At 45.1% G+C, this 22,736-nt stretch overlaps 1 protein-coding gene across 1 annotated transcript; it reads right to left on the bottom strand.

The window, feature by feature from the left end:
• Nucleotides 1-18,307: 18,307 nt before the first annotated feature.
• On the bottom strand, nucleotides 18,308-19,365 carry LOC137522461 (uncharacterized). The gene has a single exon (XM_068242526.1). It carries the CDS (start codon nucleotides 19,198-19,200, stop codon nucleotides 18,448-18,450), a length of 753 nt encoding a protein of 250 aa, XP_068098627.1. The 5' UTR covers nucleotides 19,201-19,365; the 3' UTR covers nucleotides 18,308-18,447.
• Between the last annotated feature and the right edge of the window lie 3,371 nt (nucleotides 19,366-22,736).

The following is a 22,736-nucleotide window of genomic DNA, read 5'->3' as shown; positions in this document are numbered from 1 at the left end:
CCCCTGGCTAAAAAACGAGCTTCCTACTAAACCAAAAGTGATATTTAAGAGGGCACGATCAATTAAAAACAGGCTGGCACCAAGTAACATCAGAAATCGTAAACAAGAAAAAGCCACATCATCCATGTTTTTTCCACAACTGGTGGGGAATTTTAGATGTAATAAGAAGAGATGTGGGTGCTGTGCATTTATCCGTCATCGAGTATTAGAATTCCCTGATAAAGATGGAGAAATCTTCAAAGTGAAGGACTTCATCAATTGTGGTTCCTCCTTTATAGTATATGTGTTATCTTGTGGATGTCAAAATAGATATTGTGTGGGGAGGACCACTAGGCCCCTGCGACAACGTCTAGGCGAGCACAAGAGGAAGATTCAGGATGGATGCACTAAACACGCTGTCCCAAGACACTTCGTCGAAAGTCATGAGGGACTCACTGATAGTTTAAAAATACTGGGGGTTGAAATCATTGCTAAAGATCTAAATAAAGGCTTAAGATTCAAAAAGCTTTGTGAACGCGAATCCTATTGGATTTTTAAATTAAACTCTTTGACACCAGTAGGACTTAATGAAGGGCTAGAAGTAGCCACGTATATTTGACCACATGCACAGCCTAGAAAGCCTCCTGAGGTTGTTTCTCCCCCCCCCAGGACCATTCCTCATACCACATTGTCATTAAAGCCAGTGGAAACCTTAGGTTATTGCCTGGTAGATTATTGATCATATGTTTACTCCATTTTCTATTTTATCCACTGGGTCTGATGTCTCTATTAAATACTTCTGCTGTTATCATTGGAGTGCCAACCACATGTGAATTTTAACATGTTTTAATACTTTTATATATAATCTTGCATGGGATACACCAGTACATGTTTGATATCCTCCATTCAGTATTTAGTTGCGCATGCGGTCCAGATCTCTGACCGCACGATTGGGTATGGGTATACATACATGCTTCTATTATTATCATTATTTTTATTTTATTTTACCTGTTTGCATACTTTCGCTTTTGAAATATAGAAGCTATGTACACTCACCCGTGTGCACATACACCCTCCGTTAATTGTTTACATGTGTGCGTGTGTGTGTATATATATATATATATATATATATATATATATATACACACACACATGTTTTTAGAATGTGTATTTTTCTATAGGTGCAATGATTGATGGACACATGTTTTTTTTTATATATATATCGCATAGTGCAATATACATAGTTTAGGTTTAATGTTTTAAAACAGCTGTTTCATCTTGTATTAATGCAGGGGATATATCATGTAAAGAGTACATTCTCCTTATAAGCAGGGCCGGATTTGTACTTTTTACCGCCCAAGGCCAACTATACCATCTGTATGGTTGTTATCTCTGTGTGCCCCAATGAGAATTCAACTTTCTTTCCATCATTGATGTCACAGACAATAGCTATTTTAGTAATACGTGTATAGATTAGAAGTTATGCTTTGAAATGTTATTTCATGCTTGCCATCTCATTAATGATGGACCCATTGCATCACCATGAGAGTTAGACTGATGTATACCTGCAGGATAGAGCTTACAGGTCTTGCAGGGACGGCACAAGTACAGGACAGAGAGTTCAAAGGTTAAAGCTGTTCTTGTAGATAGGGATGACTGCATAGAACAGCTTTCCTGCCCCTCACTGACCCGCCCCTAAACTTCTGGTGCCCTAGGCCATGGCCTATGTGGCCTTGCCAGAAATCCGGCCCTGCTTATAAGATCTATATCTATGTGCTCTTGCACCTCTTCATGCAGCGAGTTACTGGGTTTTAATTCGCTGCATGCTATGCAGTAGTAACGTTTGGTCCATCTCGTCCCCCGTAAAAAAGCGTGGCCGGTTGCTAGGACAACGCCTCCTCCCCTCAAGTACGTAGCGTATGCCGTATACAGCATGCGTCGCTTTTCATCTATTCAATGCCATTTGTCACGTATCCGGCGGGTTGCGTGGCAACCAGCTGTGTATTTAGCCTCCTTCCCTGCGCCTGTGCGTCATCTGACGAAGGCGTGGAACGCCGAAACGCATAATGACGCACTAAGGCGCAGGACAATTGCAAGCTTGCTTCCGTGTTCCGGGTCCCGCTGGCGCTATCTGATCTCCGAATCCCGTTACTACTGGCCATAGAGCGGAGGCGTCCGAGCAGGTGTTCTCCATCTCCTGGGGCACGGTGATATACACTATTAGTGTGATAAGCTTTACCATCTTTTACATCTTGTAAGTTTTATTTTTTACCTTGCGAATGAAGCAATATTAAAAAAGGATAATACACCAGAGAGCGCTCCTCCTCTCTTTTTGTGTTTCTGTATTTTTACCAGTATCCATACTTTGGTCCCAGAGTATTCTGGAGCAGCACCTGGTGGAATATTTGTGTGTTCCGTTGGATTTCACACTCATTGGAGCGCAGTGGAATTGTGTGTGTGTTGACTGTGAGGTTAGTATGTAATATTCATTTGCAGGTACAGCATGTGTTTATTTTAAATAATTTCACTCGCTTCAGGTTCCCTTTAAAGTCCCTTGTGGACCTATATGTGCTAAGTTACAAACGCACCTTTACAAGGACAGTCAGTTATTTTTCCAGCCTAGTTATGAAATCACAACACAAAGGTTATATTATAGAAATGTTCTTTAGTATTTAATACTGAGGTCAAATAAACATTCTGTAGTTCCTGCAGATGTAGATCTTGTGGCTCCTGCATCTGTAGCTCTTGTGGTTGCCGCATCTGTAGCTCTTGTGGTTGCCGCATCTGTAGCTCTTGTGGTTGCCGCATCTGTAGCTCTTGTGGTTGCCGCATCTGTAGCTCTTGTGGTTGCCGCACCTGTCGCTCTTGGGGTTGCCGCACCTGTCGCTCTTGCGGTTGCCGCACCTGTCGCTATTGGGGTTGCCGCATCTGTCGCTCTTGTGGTTGCCGCATCTGTCGCTCTTGTGGTTGCCGCATCTGTCGCTCTTGTGGTTGCCGCATCTGTCGCTCTTGTGGTTGCTGCATCTGTCGCTCTTGTGGTTGCCGCACCTGTCGCTCTTGTGGTTGCCGCACCTGTCGCTCTTGTGGTTACCGCACGTATCGCTCTTGTGGTTGCCACACGTATCGCTCTTGTGGTTGCCACACGTATCGCTCTTGTGGTTGCCGCACCTGTCGCTCTTGTGGTTGCCGCTCCTGTCGCTCTTGTGGTTGCCGCTCCTGTCGCTCTTGTGGTTGCCGCACCTGTCGCTCTTGTGGTTGCCGCACCTGTCGCTCTTGTGGTTGCCGCACCTGTCGCTCTTGTGGTTGCCGCACCTGTCGCTCTTGTGGTTGCCACACGTATCGCTCTTGTGGTTGCCGCACCTGTCGCTCTTGTGGTTGCCGCACCTGTCGCTCTTGTGGTTGCCGCACCTGTCGCTCTTGTGGTTGCCGCACCTGTCGCTCTTGTGGTTGCCGCACCTGTCGCTCTTGTGGTTGCCGCACCTGTCGCTCTTGTGGTTGCCGCACCTGTCGCTCTTGTGGTTGCCACACCTGTCGCTCTTGTTGGCTTCAGCAGGGCTGCTATATTTTCTGAAAAGTAAACTCACCCATTTCATTACTACACTGGATTATTTTATCTGTTTATATATTTTACTCTGTCTCAGTAAAGCTATTTTTTTATAAGCTAATTCAAAAAACAGAGTCCTCTAGTTCAATCAAGTGGCCAAAAATGATACAGTGTAAAGAGGTGTCCCTGTTATTCCTTCTGTGTTGTCAGCCTTTTATAGATTAAATGCAGCTTTTAGTGTCCTTGAAAGGAATTACTGGCAGGAAGCCACGTGTGTGCTGCAGAATGTCTCCCCTTCAGGACCAGCACAAGTGGGATATGACAGTGTGGGATATACACGAGGACCCCATAATGTGACAGGGAAAGATACTCCAAGTATAAGGTTGTATTGAGTAGACAATAAGCAATTCTAAGAGTGATGTTGGGGAGACATAAATGTACTGTATATGTGTGCTGAGGATTGATCAGTGGCTGTAAATAGGAACAAGGAAGTAGTGGTGGAGTAAGTACTGTAAGTAACATAAACATATTTGGCCAAAAGATCTTAAGCCTGCCACCAACGCCAAGGTAGACTCATCTTGGGCAGGACCTACACTACACTATGCTACCCTCACCTAATAGATGCTAGTCATCTCTCACCTCACACGTGCGTCTGGGAGTTTAAAGTGAACATGAGCTGCAGCAGTGTTTTTTTTTTGTTTTTTTGTAAAAGGTAATACTAATTGAAGAAAAAGTAGATTTTTCTCTGAAGCAGGATTAGCTATGTTCCATTACTGTGTCTCTGTGATGTTCCATTCCTGACATATTCCCTCTTCTTATGTGAAGACCAGCAGCAATTCTTCATTGAGGAAGCGGATATGAAAGGAATGGGACTTCACAGAGATAAAGGTATGTACAGTAGTTAAGTTTTATAGGAAAATAGTCTATTTTACTTTGTTTGATGCCCCATTTTTCAGGTATTCCCATTTTCTCCCACAGCTAGCAGGAAGTGGGAATATCTGCAGAATGGGACTTCACAGACCAGACACTAAAATAAGTAATTGTGCTTCAGAGGAGAATGTACAAATACCATTGTTAATTAGACATGCAGGGTTCAGGTACACTTTAAGCCTCTCCTAACCCTACATTTCCTAACCTGTGCTCTCTACCCTATCGCTACAGTCACTGAGAGTCTGTCTAACCCTACGTCTCCTAACCTGCATGCTGCGCCCTATCACTACACTCAGTGAGCATCTGTCTAACCCTACATCTAACCTGCATACTGTACCCTTTCACTACACTCAGTGAGTCACTCTAATAACGACAGGTCTATGTATTTTGTCCTTTGTTAAACTGGGCAAACATTGTTAGACATTTTTAATAATTTAGAAATTTGACAGTACATTACAACTAAAATTGAATGAAAAAAAGTCAAATTAATTTTCATTGACGTAACCAATAATTTAGAAATGTTTTCCCTCTCTTGATTATCCATGGGGTGCAGGGGTCACCCACCAGTAATCTGCAGCCACATAGCTGCATTGAGGGGTGCAAGGCTAGTGACCTGTCATTTGGAAATTAGATGAAATATCTTAGTGGAAGGTGGTAATCCCGTAATGGATCCCCATCAGGGGGATATTGAGCTTTTATCTGACCTACAAAAAAAGATCTAATAGTGTATGCCCAGCTTTACTTCTGTCTTTCAGTCTGTTCATATTAACCTTATAAATAGAATAAAAAACAAAGAACGTTTGGAAGGAGAGGGGGGGGGGGGAGTTTTTTTTTTTTTTAATACAATCATCTATGTCAGGCATAACGTCATAAATATAATAAGAGGAAAAGAACAAATAACATTTGGGAGGGAAGGGGGGGGCTTTTTTTTTCTTTTTTTTTTAATTTTTAATACCTTCATCTATGTCAGTCATAACATCAGAAATATAATAAGAGAAAGAAACAAAGACCATTTGAAGGGGGAGGGGGGTTGTATATATATATATATATATATATATTATGCTCATCTATATCAGTCCAAACATTATAAATATTATAATAATTAAAAACTTAGAACATTTGGAAGGGGGGGGGGGGGGGCTTTTTTTTCTTTCTTTTTTTTAAATATATATATGCTTATCTAATTTATGGCAGTCTTAACATCATAAATAAAATTAGATAAAAAAACAATGTTTTTTGAGGATTTTTTTTCCATTTTTTGGGGGTGAGGGGGGGGGGGGGGGGGGGCTAAAACAAAAGTTAAAATGGAAAAGTACGTTATTTTTCCTGAGTTGGGAGGATTATACTCACCTCTTCTGAGTTGGGAGGATTATACTCACCTCTTCTGAGTTGGGAGCATTATACTTACCTCTTCTGAGTTGGGAGCATTATACTCACCTCTTATAAGTTGGGAGCATTATACTCACCTCTTATGAGTTGGGTGCATTGTACTTAACTCTTATGAGTTTGGAGGATTTTACTCACCTCTTATGAGTTGGAAGGATTATACTCACCTCTTATGAGTTGGGAGCATTATACTCACCTCTTATGAGTTGGGAGGATTATACTCACCTCTTATGAGTTGGGAGGAATATACTCACCTCTTCTGAGTTGGGAGCATTATACTCACCTCTTATGAGTTGGGAGGATTATACTCACCTCTTATGAGTTTGGAGCATTATACTCACCTCTTATGAGTTGGGAGCATTATACTCACCTCTTATGGGTTGGGAGGATTATACTCACCTCTTATGAGTTGGGAGCATTATACTTACCTCTTCTGAGTTGGGAGCATTATACTCACCTCTTCTGAGTTGGGAGCATTATACTCACCTCTTATGAGTTGGGAGCATTATACTCACCTCTTATGCGTTGGGAGGATTATACTCACCTCTTATGAGTTGGGAGGATTATACTCAACTCTTATGAGTTGGGAGGATTATACTCACCTCTGATGAGTTGGGAGGATTATACTCACCTCTTATGAGTTGGAGGGATTATACTTACCTCTTATGAGTTGGAAGGATTATACTCACCTCTTATGAGTTGGGAAGATTATACTCACCTCTTATGAGTTGGGAGGATTATACTCACCTCTTATGAGTTGGGAGGATTATACTCACCTCTTCTGAGTTGGGAGGATTATACTCACCTCTTCTGAGTTGGGAGCATTATACTTACCTCTTCTGAGTTGGGAGCATTATACTCACCTCTTATAAGTTGGGAGCATTATACTCACCTCTTATGAGTTGGGTGCATTGTACTTACCTCTTATGAGTTTGGAGGATTTTACTCACCTCTTATGAGTTGGAAGGATTATACTCACCTCTTATGAGTTGGGAGCATTATACTCACCTCTTATGAGTTGGGAGGATTATACTCACCTCTTATGAGTTGGGAGGAATATACTCACCTCTTCTGAGTTGGGAGCATTATACTCACCTCTTATGAGTTGGGAGGATTATACTCACCTCTTATGAGTTTGGAGCATTATACTCACCTCTTATGAGTTGGGAGCATTATACTCACCTCTTATGGGTTGGGAGGATTATACTCACCTCTTATGAGTTGGGAGCATTATACTTACCTCTTCTGAGTTGGGAGCATTATACTCACCTCTTCTGAGTTGGGAGCATTATACTCACCTCTTATGAGTTGGGAGCATTATACGCACCTCTTATGCGTTGGGAGGATTATACTCACCTCTTATGAGTTGGGAAGATTATACTCACCTCTTATGAGTTGGGAGGATTATACTCACCTCTTATGAGTTGGGAGGATTATACTCACCTCTTATGAGTTGGGAGGATTATACTCACCTCTTATGAGTTGGGAGAATTATACTCACCTCTTATGAGTTGGGAGGATTATACTCACCTCTTCTTAGTTGGGAGGATTATACTCCCCTCTTCTGAGATGGGGGACTTATACGCACTTCTTTTACTATTCTTTTACTATACTTTAAAAACTCCGATGTTTGCGGTGTGGTAGGAGAGGGCATTGGCATGCTGGAGTGGTTCAGATGCTTTATAAGATCAGCTGGATGTCTGCAGCTTGGAGGCAGAGTGTGTGGTTGGGGTGGATGGAAAAGCTTCCTTGCATACAAATTACTAACCCAGGATGATGACATTACTAAACATGTATAATCCTTTACAGATTTTACAGAGTTGATGGTATAAAAAATTGAATCAAAGATTTATCTACTAAAAATGAAAAAAAATAGCAAATGAAACCAATCTGTCAGCTAAATAATCGTCAGCTAGCGGCTTTCATTTGCTAATTCCTGGGCGAGCAGAGAATTGCATGTAAAGAAACTTTTCAGCTAATACTTGCATGCCCCATTAATGTGTTATTGCTGAGATGCTGGTCTTTCTAGATCCTGGCTGAAAAGAGAACTGGTGGTGGCTGGAGTGGTGGGAGGCAGGCAGAATCTGCTTTAGCTTCATGTCTTCCAGTTGAAAGGCCTCTTCAAGGGTTGTTGTGCTTTGTCTATTTTGGAATCCTTGGGAAATTCTGTGATCTTCCTGTTGATGAAGCACTGCAGCAGATGCGGCCTCATGCGCTCCCTGTTGTAAACACACTCTGTGCTTCCATCTTCTGCCAACAGTTCATAGGCGTTTGCGATGGAATGCAGGACGCAAGAGTAGATATCTCCAATGGTGTATGTCTGTTGGTCTACCTGCAGATACTCCATGTTCTTCAGTGGTTCTTCAACATAGCTCTTGTAGCTGCCTTCAATCTGCTGGATGGCCATGTCTCCAAAGACCCAGGTAGAAACACTGTCGGCCACCAGCACCGTTGTTCCATCGCACGCTGTGACAAAGGCATGATGGTGTTGAAGGTCCACGTGAATCTGAACTGTTGGCTGTCTTGTTGGTTTGACATTGAATTCCACTGCTCTGATGCAAGGAAGACCCGTAGCATCCTGAAACTGTTGCTTCAGCAGTAGCACAGCAGCCTTCACCACTCGACGATGGATCATGTCAGTGCCTTGCAGGTCCTTCTTGTCATCCATGGTCAGCCCCAGGTCTGGCAGCCAAAGCTCTGGATCCCTCTGCTCCCTTCTCTTCACCCTCTGCTTGCTTCTCTTCACCCTCTGCTTTCCTGCCTCGGCCTGGCTGCTGTCAGCTGGCTCACCTCTGCTCCTCTTCTTCGCCTTCCTCTGTGTTCCCGTCACATGTCCTGGGTCCAGTCCCTCCATGATGTAGTCCTAGTCGGTCTATGTCACCTTCTAAACAAAAATCTTATTTTTTAAGAATACAAACCGTGAATTTCGCCTGGAGAGTCTCAAGCTGCTGCTCTTCAAAATGGCCGCCAGCTCTAGACTGACTTCCAACTGCCACCTCCTGACTACCAACTGCCAGGGCTCATGCAGGGAGCTCATGCCGATGATGTCACACTATAGCAGAGCTGAATCCTCTAATGTTTAGACAGAAGAGCCATCTCCCAACCAACCAATAACCTCAATTTCTTACATTTCTGTGCTGTTTACAAGCAAGTAACATCTATTTAAGCAATTTTGCTACAGAACCACCATCACAAATAACTGTAAAATGTAAAATACATACATATAAAATGTACATTTCTCCCAGTGTAAGAGGAGCTATAAATTCCGTATTTCTTATGTTGCTGTTGTTCAAAGTAGGAATTAAAAAGCTGACAGATTTTGTACTAGTCCATGTCCTCATGGGTGATTCTCAACATTGCCTTTATTCTTTTCAAAAGTACTTCCTGGAAAAGATTCATACAAAGATGTTAGCCAGCTTTCCAGCTCTTTTGCACATTATTTTGGCAGTTGGACTGAGCAACTACAGTAAGTGTATTAATAAATAAATAAATAAGAATCCTCTGTTAGGAGATGGACTAGTCCAAAACCTGATAGATCTGTCAGATTTTCACTACCTACTATAAGTGACGGTAACAGAGGAAAAAAAGGAATAGTGCATTTTTATTTGGGGAAAAATATTTGTATGTATTTAAAATTTTACAACTATTGTGAAAGTTGTCCTTTGATAATTGCATTCTAATTTAAGATATTATTGTAATCAATGTAAGTTTAAAAAGCTATCGGTCTTCTTGAATATTTTTTTTGTCATTTAGTAGGTAAACTCTTGAGAATTTATCACACTTTATGTATAAATTGTGTTCAGTTAGTACCAGTTTGTTACTAAATATAAATGTTAGTCTAACTTTCCATCTTACAGCAGAACTCCTCTATTCCACTAAACATTATCTTTTCCCACTCGCCATTGTTAAATGAGCTTAAAGAGAACCAAAGACAAATAAAATAACATATTTATACATACCTGGGGTTTCCTCCGGCCCCATAAGCCTGGATCGCTTCCACGCTGCCTTTCTCCGCTGCCTCTGTCCGCCGGTACCGGGTCCCGTTATTTTGGCCAGTCGACGCAAGCGCAGTGCGCTCCCTCCATACTGCGCATGCGTAAAGAGACGAAGGGAACCCCTGTGAATGCGGAAAACTGGCCGCATCCGGCGGAAGTGACGGGACCCGGTACCGGCGATGGAGGACGGCAGCGTGGGAGCGATCCAAGCTTATGGGGCTGGAGGAAGCCCCAGGTATGTATAACATCTTTTTTTCATTTTAACTTTGTTCGTCTTTGGTTCCCTTTAAATATGGGCATACATTGCAACATGTAACAGGTAGAATAGCTGTCATGTGACCAATGGAGCCTTTGTGGGACAGCAGCACACTACTAGGCAAAGCCAGCGGCCAAGTCAGTCACGGCATTTATGGAGCCAAACTCAAAATCATGAATCAAAATAAAGTGTTTCTCCATCCAAACCTGTTTGGTTTTAAATGTGCAAGCAAATCTGTCATCCCAGCTACAGCCGGCAGGATAGGTATGTGGGTATACAGCTCACCAACTAGCAACTTTACACAATATTCAACCCCTAGACATATGTCATGCTATGAAAAACCTCGCTTCTTAAAAATGTAAATATTTTCCCCAAAATATAATTGTTTGACGGGGGTCTTCTACTTTTCACTTTTTTTTAATCTTTTCACTACCTACATCCCTTATAGAGTTCACTGTCCCCTGATCTGCTATAGCAGATTAACCATCTTAAAGGAAAAAACAGAAAAAAATATACATACCTAGGCTTCCTGGTCAGCCATTCAAGGCTGGATATACACTTTATCCACCCCTAGGCCAACTTTCTTGTTGCTCCCCTTCTATGTAGAGCAGCTGCCCTTCCATTCCATGAGCAGCCCCTTCTTCCATGTACAGCAGTCCTTCTCATATTACTCTCCATTGGGCAGCTGCTCCTCTCTTACATTTGTTTAATCTGTTTTAGCCCTGATGCATTAAGGTGTACCTGAGATGGGACCCCCGCAATAAAATATACATACCTGGGGCTTCCTCCAGCCTGATCACTCCAACGCCATCCTCTTCTCCTTCTCCGTTTGCCCACTACTTGCCCCGGGAAGTCTGTCAGTCGGGGCCAGTCGGCGCATGCGCAGTCTGGCCAAGTGCGCTCCTCTGTCTCGCTCCTGTCCCAGGGAGTTTTCTGCTCCTGTGCAATAGTATTACGCAGAACGCTCCAGGCAACGTGAACGCAGCGGGAGTATGCACACAGCCGTGCCACACATGCGCAGTTTACTCCAGACTCTATCTAGGGCCAGTTGTGTAAAAACGAGGAGATGGGGGGACACCCTGGGAGCTATCAGGCTGGAGGGGGCTGGAGGAAGCCCCAGGTATGTGTATTTTAATGCTAATCCCCCATCTCAGGTTCCCTTTAAAGCGTAATTCCACTCTTGCTGAAAATGTGCTGCAAGCGTGTAAATGTAGTGTTTCTGAAATAATATATTTATTTGTGTTTACAGTCAAAACCGACTCTGAAGACAAACTGCCGGATGTAGTTATTTTCCACACCTGCTGCAACTGAGTGACTAGAAGCAGTAAGGACACGCCCAAGGTGACGGACTGCGTTAGGTACATGGAGGAGGTACTGTGTGTTTTTGTACTTAGAATCATTGGGGCATATTCATTAAAGCATGGTAAAATTGCCTTGTGCCATATGCCAATGGCAATTTCACCAGTACTTACTCCAATGTAGCCCACATGTAGCAATTATAGCAACCCATATTACATAGGTAGTGTGCTATTCAATTTTACCATCTTGTGAATACGCCCCAAGGCATTTAAAGGCACAGGCTTTACAGGTGCAGTCCTGGAGTGCCATTTAATGTCCTGGGTGCACTACTATGCTACTCTCAGCTCAGATCTATCAAGTTTTGTCCATTAGTGGTCCCAAACAATCATTTCCGATTGTTCATGCAAAGAATCGTTTGTAAACAATTGTTTGGCAAATTGTATAGTTATTGATCATTTTAATGGTGGCCATTAATGATCCAACCTATTCATCCTCTCTTACCATTTCTATGTAATATAAAGATGGCCACTAACGATCCAATTTCTAGCAAAAAATCATTTGAGTGATCGCATAATTCTGATTGGAAGTGAAATATCGTAATGTATTGTTCACTACACCATCAATGAACCAATATTTGCTTCCTATCTATCACAACCGACAGGAAAATCCAAATTTTGGTTCAACGAAAATCCAATCTCAAGATTTTTATAATTTTTTTTATAACCAATCTGATCAGAATTATCTGATCGATTAAACAATGTTTCGCTAGAAATTGTAATGTTAGTGGCCTCCTTTAGGAGTTTTGTAAATGATTCATTCAATGTATTCACTTAATTTACCTGTATGCTACATAGATGTATAAGATTGCATCATTAGTGGCCACCTTATGTCTGTGTGACAGCAGAGCTGCCTGGGGCTCTTCTCATGGCTGCTTGTTGTCATCAGGATACCACCATCATCATCAGGTATATATGCTGGTGACTGTGGCCAGATCTGTAATCATCAGGCAAATAAACACACCCACTCACTGAAAGCAGCAGCCACTCGGCCCAAACACATTGCTTCCAGCGAGTGCAAACAGGTGAGCAAGCATTGAACCTGTAAAAGAATGCAGACTCAACTCGGAAGTATTGTATTTTTTGGACTAACTTTATCTCTCCCAAAAGTAGTTGAAAAATGTCAACACGTCTTATAGTCCAAATGTATGGAGTTCCTGACTTGTGAAACCCTCTCAATATGAACTTCCCACCCGCCACAATGTCGAGGACTCCCTGTACTAGGCCCATGCAGAGGGAGACACAAAGGGGCATAGAGAAGGACACAAGGGGAGACAAAGGGGCATAGAGGAGGACACAGGGGGACACAAAGGGGCATAGAGGACACATGGGGAGACAAAGGGGCAAAGAAGAGGACTCAAGGTGGACAGAGGAGGACATAAGAGGTACAAGGGGGCATAATCCACAAGATGCGCCTTCACCATGGATGCACCAGGTTTAGTATATATATTTTTCCCCCCGTTTTTTGTCCTCTAAACGTAAGTGCTTCTTATGCTCAGGGCGTCTTATAGTCTGAAAAAATACGGTATTTGGCCAATCAGAGGATGCAAAAAAACAAAAATGACCAAACACAAGTGTCCCCGGACATCACTGGTTTCCTCATCCTCAATCACCTTGTCCAGTGCGTCTGTTTTTCTGAGGTAACTTCAAAGGAAGTTTCCACAATGTAGCGCATCTCACGCTTCCCCTCCTCTGTGTGTGTTTGTTACTGTCATGTGCACAGTGTTTCTGCTGCCATGTAAGTATAGATCTGTAATAATGGTACTGTACAATCTTTGTTATTCAACACCTATGGGAATTGGCATATGCCAGTTAAAAGTATTCTGTTTTAAGAGATACCATTAAAAATAGGCCTAATACTGCACTATACCTCTTATTATACCCTCGCCATAAACTCTGTATTAGGGCTGGTTCAGACGGACGTTTTTGCGGCGTTAAACGCGGGCTTTCAAACGCGACGTTTTTTTGGATCTACCGCCGTCTCATTCAAGTGAATGGGAGCGTTTATGGCTGGCTTTTGCAAGCTTTCATAAACGCCTGGCGGTTGATCCCGGCGTCGCGTCTAGTCCTGAAAGCAACATGCAGCTTCTGGAAGGCGGTTGCGTCTGGCCGCGTAGCGTTCGAACGTGCTCGAACGCCAGTGAAAGCTAGTGAAAGTCTGCAAAGGCGTCTGGAGGAGGGGACAGAACAGGAAGGAGAACCATAATTCCATGCGAAAGGAAGTGATGATGTGAAAGGAAGTGATGAGACAGGCTAGAGCGATGGCGACAGCAGCAGAGCGCAATGTGGAGCTGGGAGAGCTGGTTGAGCAGGTACATGGCCGCCCTGCCATTTGGGACAGTACCTGCAGGGAATACAGCAACAATGTACGGAAGGCACGCGCTTGGGAGGAAGTTTGCAAACATTTTTTTGAGCTGTATCCGGAGTATAGTGCATCTACTAGAGACAACATTTGTAAGTACATGATGCGGCTCACTGTATGATCTTATAATACATTGTACCTCCCACTGAATGCATTGTACCTCCCCACGGGCCCACTGAATGCATTGTACCTCCCCACGGGCCCACTAAATGCATTGTACCTCCCCACGGGCACAGTGAATGCATTGTACCTCCCCACTGGCACAGTGAATGCATTGTACCTCCCCACGGGCACAGTGAATGCATTGTACCTCCCCACGGGCCCACCCAATGCATTGTACCTCCCCACCTTACAATCAGGATAAGTAATTGAAAGCATATTTTTTTTTTTGTACGGAACCGATGTGAAAGTTACACATATTTGATCAAGTTTCTCTGCCTTTGTTTTCCAGTAAAAATGCTTAAAAAAAAATGGAAGTCCATAAGGGACCGCTACGCGAAAGACCTCCGCCACAGCAGGGAAAGCAGGAGTGGGCAAGCTCCTAGTCGATACCGCTACCACCCACTTTTCGATCAGCTAGGTTTTCTCCGCAACACACAGGAGAGGAGAAGGTAATAAAATAACCATTCTTGTTTGGAAAACTATACTATCCAAAGTTAGTAGTTTTCTGCTTTTTCAGCTAATACTGCAAAATAATATATATATTTTTTGTATATCTTTTCTTATAATTCCAGAACAACGACAAATGCAGCTAGAAGTGAGGCACAGGAGGAACCTGAGGAGGAAGATGACGGCAGTATTGCATCTCTCAGTCAATCCTTGAGGTCATCATCTGAGAACAGAGAGACAGAGGAGGAGGACGACAATGCAAATGTGAGCACACAGTCAACATCCACACCGACTAGTGCGCAACGACCCACATCACCTGTGGTAACTGTCTCTAGACGGAATAGGCCCAGAACCGTCCCGGAAGCTGCTAATGCGGATGTCGTTTCTTTAATTAAAGATGTGGAGAAGAATGTTGCCAAAATAATGGAGCCACAGGATAGTTTGGGGACATTTTTTGGGGCTCTGGAAAAGGAGGCACGGGAGGTTCCAAAAAGCAAATGGGACGACATGAAACAGAAACTGTTTACTATGGTTATGCAAATGAAAACCACTAGTGCACCCACCTCAACTCAAACAACGCAACCTTGGCAAACTCAAGCAACACAAGAAGCAGGACCACCTTACTATGGCCCACCCCCCGGCACTTACACACATATGTTGCACCCTTACCAAGCAAGCTGGTATCCGTATAGTCAACAGCAAAGCACTTACGACCAAGGACAGTCCAATCTTCCAGCGCGTGCACCAACATCAACTGTTACCAGTTTAGAAAGTACTGCAGAGGCTGTATCTGCCGCTCTACGGATGCAGTCCAGGAGTGATTCACCAATAATAGACGACATATAACTACACTGCTTTGCTAAGTTGATTGTTACTATGTGTACGTGCCTTGTGTGGTTGAGGGAGAGATGGTCCATCTCCTCATGGTAGGACCATCTGTCTGTGGCTTTGGTAGGCTGCTTAGCTTCCCCCCAGGCCACAGGCAGAGGGTCCCCCATGAGGTGATGGACTGTCTCTTCCTCAGCCACTGACCTCCTTCTTGTGAGGCTATCCCCTGGTGCCTGGTAAGGTGTGTGCTATTTTTGTTTACACCATGTGTGGTTGAGGGGGAGATGGTCCATCTCCTCATGGTAGGACCATCTGTCTGTGGCTTTGGGAGGCTGCTTAGCTTCCCCCAGGCCACAGGCAGAGGGTCCCCCATGAGGTGATGGACTTTCTCTCCATCAGCCACAAACCTTGGCCCTCTCAGGCTCTCCTCCTGTGGCTCCTACTGTGTGAGCTACTGTTGTAGCACAGCATACACATTTATGTGCTCCCACTGTAAACACCATGTGTGGTTGAGGGGGAGATGGTCCATCTCCTCATGGTAGGACCTTCTGTCTGTGGCTTTGGTAGGCTGCTTAGCTACCCCCAGGCCACAGGCAGAGGGTCCCCCATGAGGTGATGGACTGTCTCTTCCTCAGCCACTGACCTCCTTCTTGTGAGGCTATCCCCTGGTGCCTGGTAAGGTGTGTGCTATTTTTGTTTACACCATGTGTGGTTGAGGGGGAGATGGTCCATCTCCTCATGGTAGGACCTTCTGTCTGTGGCTTTGGTAGGCTGCTTAGCTACCCCCCAGGCCACAGGCAGAGGGTCCCCCATGAGGTGATGGACTTTCTCTCCATCAGCCACAAACCTTGGCCCTCTCAGGCTCTCCTCCTGTGCCTCCTACTGTGTGAGCTACTGTTGTAGCACAGCATACACATTTATGTGCTCCCACTGTAAACACCATGTGTGGTTGAGGGGGAGATGGTCCATCTCCTCATGGTAGGACCTTCTGTCTGTGGCTTTGGGAGGCTGCTTAGCTTCCCCCAGGCCACAGGCAGAGGGTCCCCCATGAGGTGATGGACTTTCTCTCCATCAGCCACAAACCTTGGCCCTCTCAGGCTCTCCTCCTGTGCCTCCTACTGTGTGAGCTACTGTTGTAGCACAGCATACACATTTATGTGCTCCCACTGTAAACACCATGTGTGGTTGAGGGGGAGATGGTCCATCTCCTCATGGTAGGACCTTCTGTCTGTGGCTTTGGTAGGCTGCTTAGCTACCCCCCAGGCCACAGGCAGAGGGTCCCCCATGAGGTGATGGACTTTCTCTCCATCAGCCACAAACCTTGGCCCTCTCAGGCTCTCCTCCTGTGCCTCCTACTGTGTGAGCTACTGTTGTAGCACAGCATACACATTTATGTGCTCCCACTGTAAACACCATGTGTGGTTGAGGGGGAGATGGTCCATCTCCTCATGGTAGGACCTTCTGTCTGTGGCTTTGGTAGGCTGCTTAGCTACCCCCCAGGCCACAGGCAGAGGGTCCCCCATGAGGTGATGGACTTTCTCTCCATCAGCCACAAACCTTGGCCCTCTCAGGCTCTCCTCCTGTGCCTCCTACTGTGTGAGCTACTGTTGTAGCACAGCATACACATTTATGTGCTCCCACTGTAAACACCATGTGTGGTTGAGGGGGAGATGGTCCATCTCCTCATGGTAGGACCTTCTGTCTGTGGCTTTGGTAAGCTGCTTAGCTACCCCCCAGGCCACAGGCAGAGGGTCCCCCATGAGGTGATGGACTTTCTCTCCATCAGCCACAAACCTTGGCCCTCTCAGGCTCTCCTCCTGTGCCTGTTGTTAGCACATCAAGGCTTTGTAAATATTTTTTGTACATACAGTTACATATAGTTCATATATGAATAATATTGAAACGGAGAATGTTTTGTTAAATTTTTTTTATTAAAAAGAAATAATTCAGAAAAACAATGTCAGTTTTTACTTTATTCAATGTGTATTGTTCCCCCAGGATTTTTCCGGGAAGTGGCAAGTGGCTATTGCTTCCCAATGCTACCCGCCCCACCACCCTTTACAAAGCGAGTAAAAGTAAGCATCACAATATGGACCAGCATGCCATATTTTGCTGCTTCCCCAAGGGTCACTATAACCGCATGCTTGTTCCCAAGGATTTTTCCGGGAAGTGGCAAGTGGCTATTGCTTCCCAATGCTACCCGCCCCACCACCCTTTACAAAGCGAGTAAAAGTAAGCATCACAATATGGACCAGCATGCCATATTTTGCTGCTTCCCCAAGGGTCACTATAACCGCATGCTTGTTCCCAAGGATTTTTCCGGGAAGTGGCAAGTGGCTATTGCTTCCCAATGCTACCCGCCCCACCACCCTTTACAAAGCGAGTAAAAGTAAGCATCACAATATGGACCAGCATGCCATATTTTGCTGCTTCCCCAAGGGTCACTATAACCGCATGCTTGTTCCCAAGGATTTTTCCGGGAAGTGGCAAGTGGCTATTGCTTCCCAATGCTACCCGCCCCACCACCCTTTACAAAGCGAGTAAAAGTAAGCATCACAATATGGACCAGCATGCCATATTTTGCTGCTTCCCCAAGGGTCACTATAACCGCATGCTTGTTCCCAAGGATTTTTCCGGGAAGTGGCAAGTGGCTATTGCTTCCCAATGCTACCCGCCCCACCACCCTTTACAAAGCGAGTAAAAGTAAGCATCACAATATGGACCAGCATGCCATATTTTGCTGCTTCCCCAAGGGTCACTATAACCGCATGCTTGTTCCCAAGGATTTTTCCGGGAAGTGGCAAGTGGCTATTGCTTCCCAATGCTACCCGCCCCACCACCCTTTACAAAGCGAGTAAAAGTAAGCATCACAATATGGACCAGCATGCCATATTTTGCTGCTTCCCCAAGGGTCACTATAACCGCATGCTTGTTCCCAAGGATTTTTCCGGGAAGTGGCAAGTGGCTATTGCTTCCCAATGCTACCCGCCCCACCACCCTTTACAAAGCGAGTAAGTAAGCATCACAATATGGACCAGCATGCCATATTTTGCTGCTTCCCCAAGGCCCACTATAACCGCATGCTTGTTCCCAAGGATTTTTCCAGGAAGTGGCATGCGGTTATTACAGGCAACATGCAGTAAGAAAACATACAACCATACAATTCACAGGGGAAAAAAAAAAAAAGGAATTTTTTTTTTAAATTAAATCTGGCTATATTGAAAGGGGTCTTCTCCCACAGAAGATACAAAATAGTTTGCAAATTTGTCACGGACAGTTCCAGCTGCTGAGGTGTGACGTACGAAGCTGCCAGTGTGATCTGTGAAGGCCGCATCCACAATTTCATCGTAATTCACACCTTCCTTTTCACGCACAAAGTTGTGCAGTACACATGCTGCTTTTACAACATTGTCTACATGGTCAGGGGTCATCACCAGAGTGCTGTGGAAAACCCGCCATTTGTTAGACAACACTCCAAACACACACTCCACAAAACGGCGGGCTTTGGTGAGACGGTAATTAAACACCTTCTTCTTTGTGTCCAGATCTCTCTTTGGGTATGGCTTCATCAAATTGACATGAAGTGCAAAGGCTTCATCTCCGACCATCACATGTGGCATTGGTTCCCCATGTTCCTGGATTGGTTTAGGCCCCGGGAGGTTCAAAGTACCATTGTACAACCGGCTGCCAATGAGAGACGATCGGAAGATGTTGGAATCTGCAGTACTGCCATAGGATCCTACATCAATCGTCAGAAACTTATAGTTGGCATCGACAACTGCCATGAGCACCACTGAAAAGTACTTCTTATAGTTGTAGTACCGTGATCCAGAACCACTTGGAAGTTGTATCCGAATATGTTTTCCATCCACGGCACCAACACAATTTGGAAACTTGGCCTTTTTAAGGAAGGAGTCTGCAGCATCCTTCCACAACTGCTCAGTCGGTGAAGGCATGAAGATTGGCTGCAAGACTTCCCATATCTTCTGGCACGTGTCGTGAACAATCCCTTGCACTGTTGATCTACCCAAACGAAACTGGTAGTGTAAGGAGGCAAAAGTCTCACCCGTAGCAAGGAATCTAGAAAAATGGGGAAAAAAAATTAGCCTTCACAAACACAAAAAAACACTTGTAACACACAGCGAATAAACTACATACATTAGGTGTACTCACCGCAGTGTCACCAGGAGACGCTCAGCAGGACTCACTGGTGAACGCATGTTGGTATGCTGCCTGTGAAGGGAAGGAGATAGCAGGACCAACAGCTCGTCAAAGGAATCCACGGTCATCCGCACGTAGCCAAAGAAACGAGCAGGATGTCTTCTGAGATCGTGGTAAAGGGACATAAATGCACCTCTACTGGATCTCTCTGCAACAATAGGATGAACCCACAGCCTCCCAGCACTCACCCTGTGACCCGTCGGAGGCCTCGACAGAAGCGCCCTGAGAGTCACAAGCTTCAGCTGAACAAGGCACGCTTGAATCTCATCCATATCTCCAGCAAGAAAAACGCAATTCACAATACAAACCAGAGCTCTGGGCAAAGTATGTCACCAGCACTCGGAGTACAGGAAGTACAAAGGTATTTCCGCTTCCTGCAGACACATAACCAAGCCCTTTCCCTTTAAAAACGCCCACTTCCTGTAAAAGCCAGCAAAAGCCAAGAAAACGCAACGCTAGCAAACGCTACTACATGAAAGCTAATAAAAGCCTGTAAACGCTTAGCAGTTAAACGCTAGCGTTCTTGAAAAAAAAACGCGGGCGTTTGAACGCGGCGTTTAAAAACGCTCCGCAGACGTCCGTCTGAACCAGCCCTTAATGTTGAAATACAGCAATTAAGACAACTCAGTGTAACCGAGGCAAACCTCAGGTCAAAAATCAAATACTTGCCGTACGGGGGAGGGGTTAAGTGTTAGGAATCGGTAGGGGGAGGCTTAAGGATCAGGCATTGATAGCGGGAGGGTTAAAGTTGATTATTATTATTTAGTATTTATATAGCGCCGACATCTTCCGCAGCGCTGTACAGAGTATATATTGCCTTGTCACTAACTGTCCCTCAGAGGGACTCCTATGTTTATGTATGTATCGTGTAGTGTATGCATCATAGTCTAGGCCCAATTCAGGGGGAAGCCAATTAGGGGAAGACACGGGGAGAACATACAACCTCCTTGCAGATGTTGACCTGGCTGGGATTCGAACCGGAGACCCAGCGCTGCAAGGCGAAAGCGCTAACCACTATGCCACCGTGCTAAAGGGATACTTTAGTGATTTAATGAAGCCAGTTTTACTTACCTGGGGCTTCTTCTGCCCCCCTGCAGTCGCTATGTGCCCACCGCAGTCCTCAATGATCCTCCAGTCCTCCGCTACAACTCAGTTTCGCTTTCGGCAACTGAGCCTGTCGCTGGCCATTGGGCCTGCATGGCCCTGGCCGTGCGTCCTCGTTCACGCTCCCCTCTCTGGTAGCATTCTGCATAGGCGCAGTAGAGATCTTCTCATACTGATCTGGGCGCTCCCAGTGACAGGACCGCAAACGAGGATGCGTACAGCCACAGCCACTCAGGTGCAGTGGCCAGTGACAGACTCAGTCACCGAAAGTGAAACTGAGCCGCAGCAGGGGACCGGAGGATCTTTGAGGACCGGCACTGGGTGACTTCAGGGGCCCAGTAGAAGCCATAGGTAAGTAAAACTGGCTTTTTTTAACCACCTTTTAAAGGTTAGGCATCGGTAGAGGGAGGGTTAAGGGTTAGGCATCGGTAGAGGGATGGCTAAGGCTTAGGCATTAGGCACCTATAGTCGCTTCCTATACTGTGGCCCCTATACCTGGCTACCTATACTGTGGCATCTATACATGGCTACCTATACTGTGGCCCCTATACCTGGCTACCTATACTGCGGCCCCTATACCTCGCTACCTATACTGCGGCCCCTATACCTCGCTACCTATACTGCGGCCCCTATACCTGGCTACCTATACTGCAGCATCTATACCTGGCTACCTATACTGCGGCCCCTATACCTCGCTGCCTATACTGCGGCCCTTATACCTGGCTACCTATACTGCGGCTCCTATACCTGGCTACCTATAAGGTGGCACCTATACCTGAGTACCTGTAGTGTTGCACCTATACCTGGCTACCCATACTGCGGCCCCTATACCTCGCTACCTATAAGGTGGCACATTATACCTGAGTACCCATAGTGTGGCACCTATACCTGGCTACCTATACTGGGGGGACTAAATAACACATCGCATATAATTGTCTCGAGCCCCCTGGTGGGGGTGCTATTTTACTCCCTCCCCTGGGAGCAATTTAGTCTAGAAACTGCCGATTGGAAGCTTTGAAAGCGCACCCTGCATCACGCACATGGGGGAGACTTGGTGGGGGCTTATACTCACCATTGGCGTGCTGATCCCTTGTTGTGTATTGCTTAGCATCCCCAGTGTCTTCTTCCATGTCCCTCGGTTGATCTGCTTCTCCCTCAGCGATGACTTGTTCCCCGGTGACCGGTGTTGATGATGCCAGGGTCATGCAGCATCAACATCTGACGGCAAACTATTTTTATTGAATTCAATACAATAACCTGTATTGAATTCAATATTGAAAAAAATGGTTACAAAAAAATGCTTGAAAATTATTTGAAATTAATGGAACCACTTTTTGCACTGAAATCCTGGGGAAATTGAACACCAGGGAGGTTAAATATTCTTTGACTGTGAAGACATTTCACATATACTCTATATTTATTTAGCATTTTCCAATGCTTTAAAGGATACCTCAACTGACATGTGGCATGATGAGATAGATATGGGTATGTACAGTGCCTAGCACACAAATATCTATGCTGTGTTCCTTTTCTTCTTTCTCTGCCTGAAAGAGTTGAATATCAGGTATGTAAGTGGCTGACTCAGTCCTGACTCAGGCAGGAAGTGACTACAGTGTGACCCTCACTGATAATAAATTCCAACTATAGAACACTTTCCTAGCAGAAAATGGCTTCTGAGAGCAAGAAAGAGATAAAAAGGGGAATTTCTTATCAGTGAGGGTCACACTGTAGTCACTTCCTGTCTGAGTCAGGACTGAGTCAGCCACTTTCATACCTGATATTTAACTCTTTCAGACAGAGAAAGAAAAAAAAGGAACACAGCATAGTTATTTGTGCGCTAGGCACTGTACATACACATGTCTATCTCATTACGTCACATTTCAGTTCGGGTATCCTTTAAGTGATGTGAGAGTGAGTGATGCTGCCTGGCCGGCCGTCTGTCCGCCGCACGTTCGCCTGGCTGCTTGGGTGTGAAGGCACTACTTCAAAAAGTTAGCTATCAGCAGCGGCTTCCTGCAGGAAGACCCCATGCTCACTGCTCCCTTTCTTCCTTCTTCCCCTTCCTTTCCATTACAGGCAGGCTGCAGGGCCAATAGGAAATGCCTTAAAGGACCCATCTGAGGGTAAAAATAAATCTACTTACCTGGGGCTTCCTCCAGCCCCTGGC

The sequence above is a fragment of the Hyperolius riggenbachi genome, chromosome 6 (genome assembly GCF_040937935.1).
Source record: "Hyperolius riggenbachi isolate aHypRig1 chromosome 6, aHypRig1.pri, whole genome shotgun sequence".
Taxonomy (NCBI): domain Eukaryota; kingdom Metazoa; phylum Chordata; class Amphibia; order Anura; family Hyperoliidae; genus Hyperolius; species Hyperolius riggenbachi.
This window is presented reverse-complemented; position numbering and strand designations above follow the sequence as displayed.

Excerpts from the sequence above, each read along its gene's own strand:
- LOC137522461 (XM_068242526.1), bottom strand. The coding sequence starts at position 19,200 with ATGCCTTCACCGACTGAGCAGTTGTGGAAGGATGCTGCAGACTCCTTC.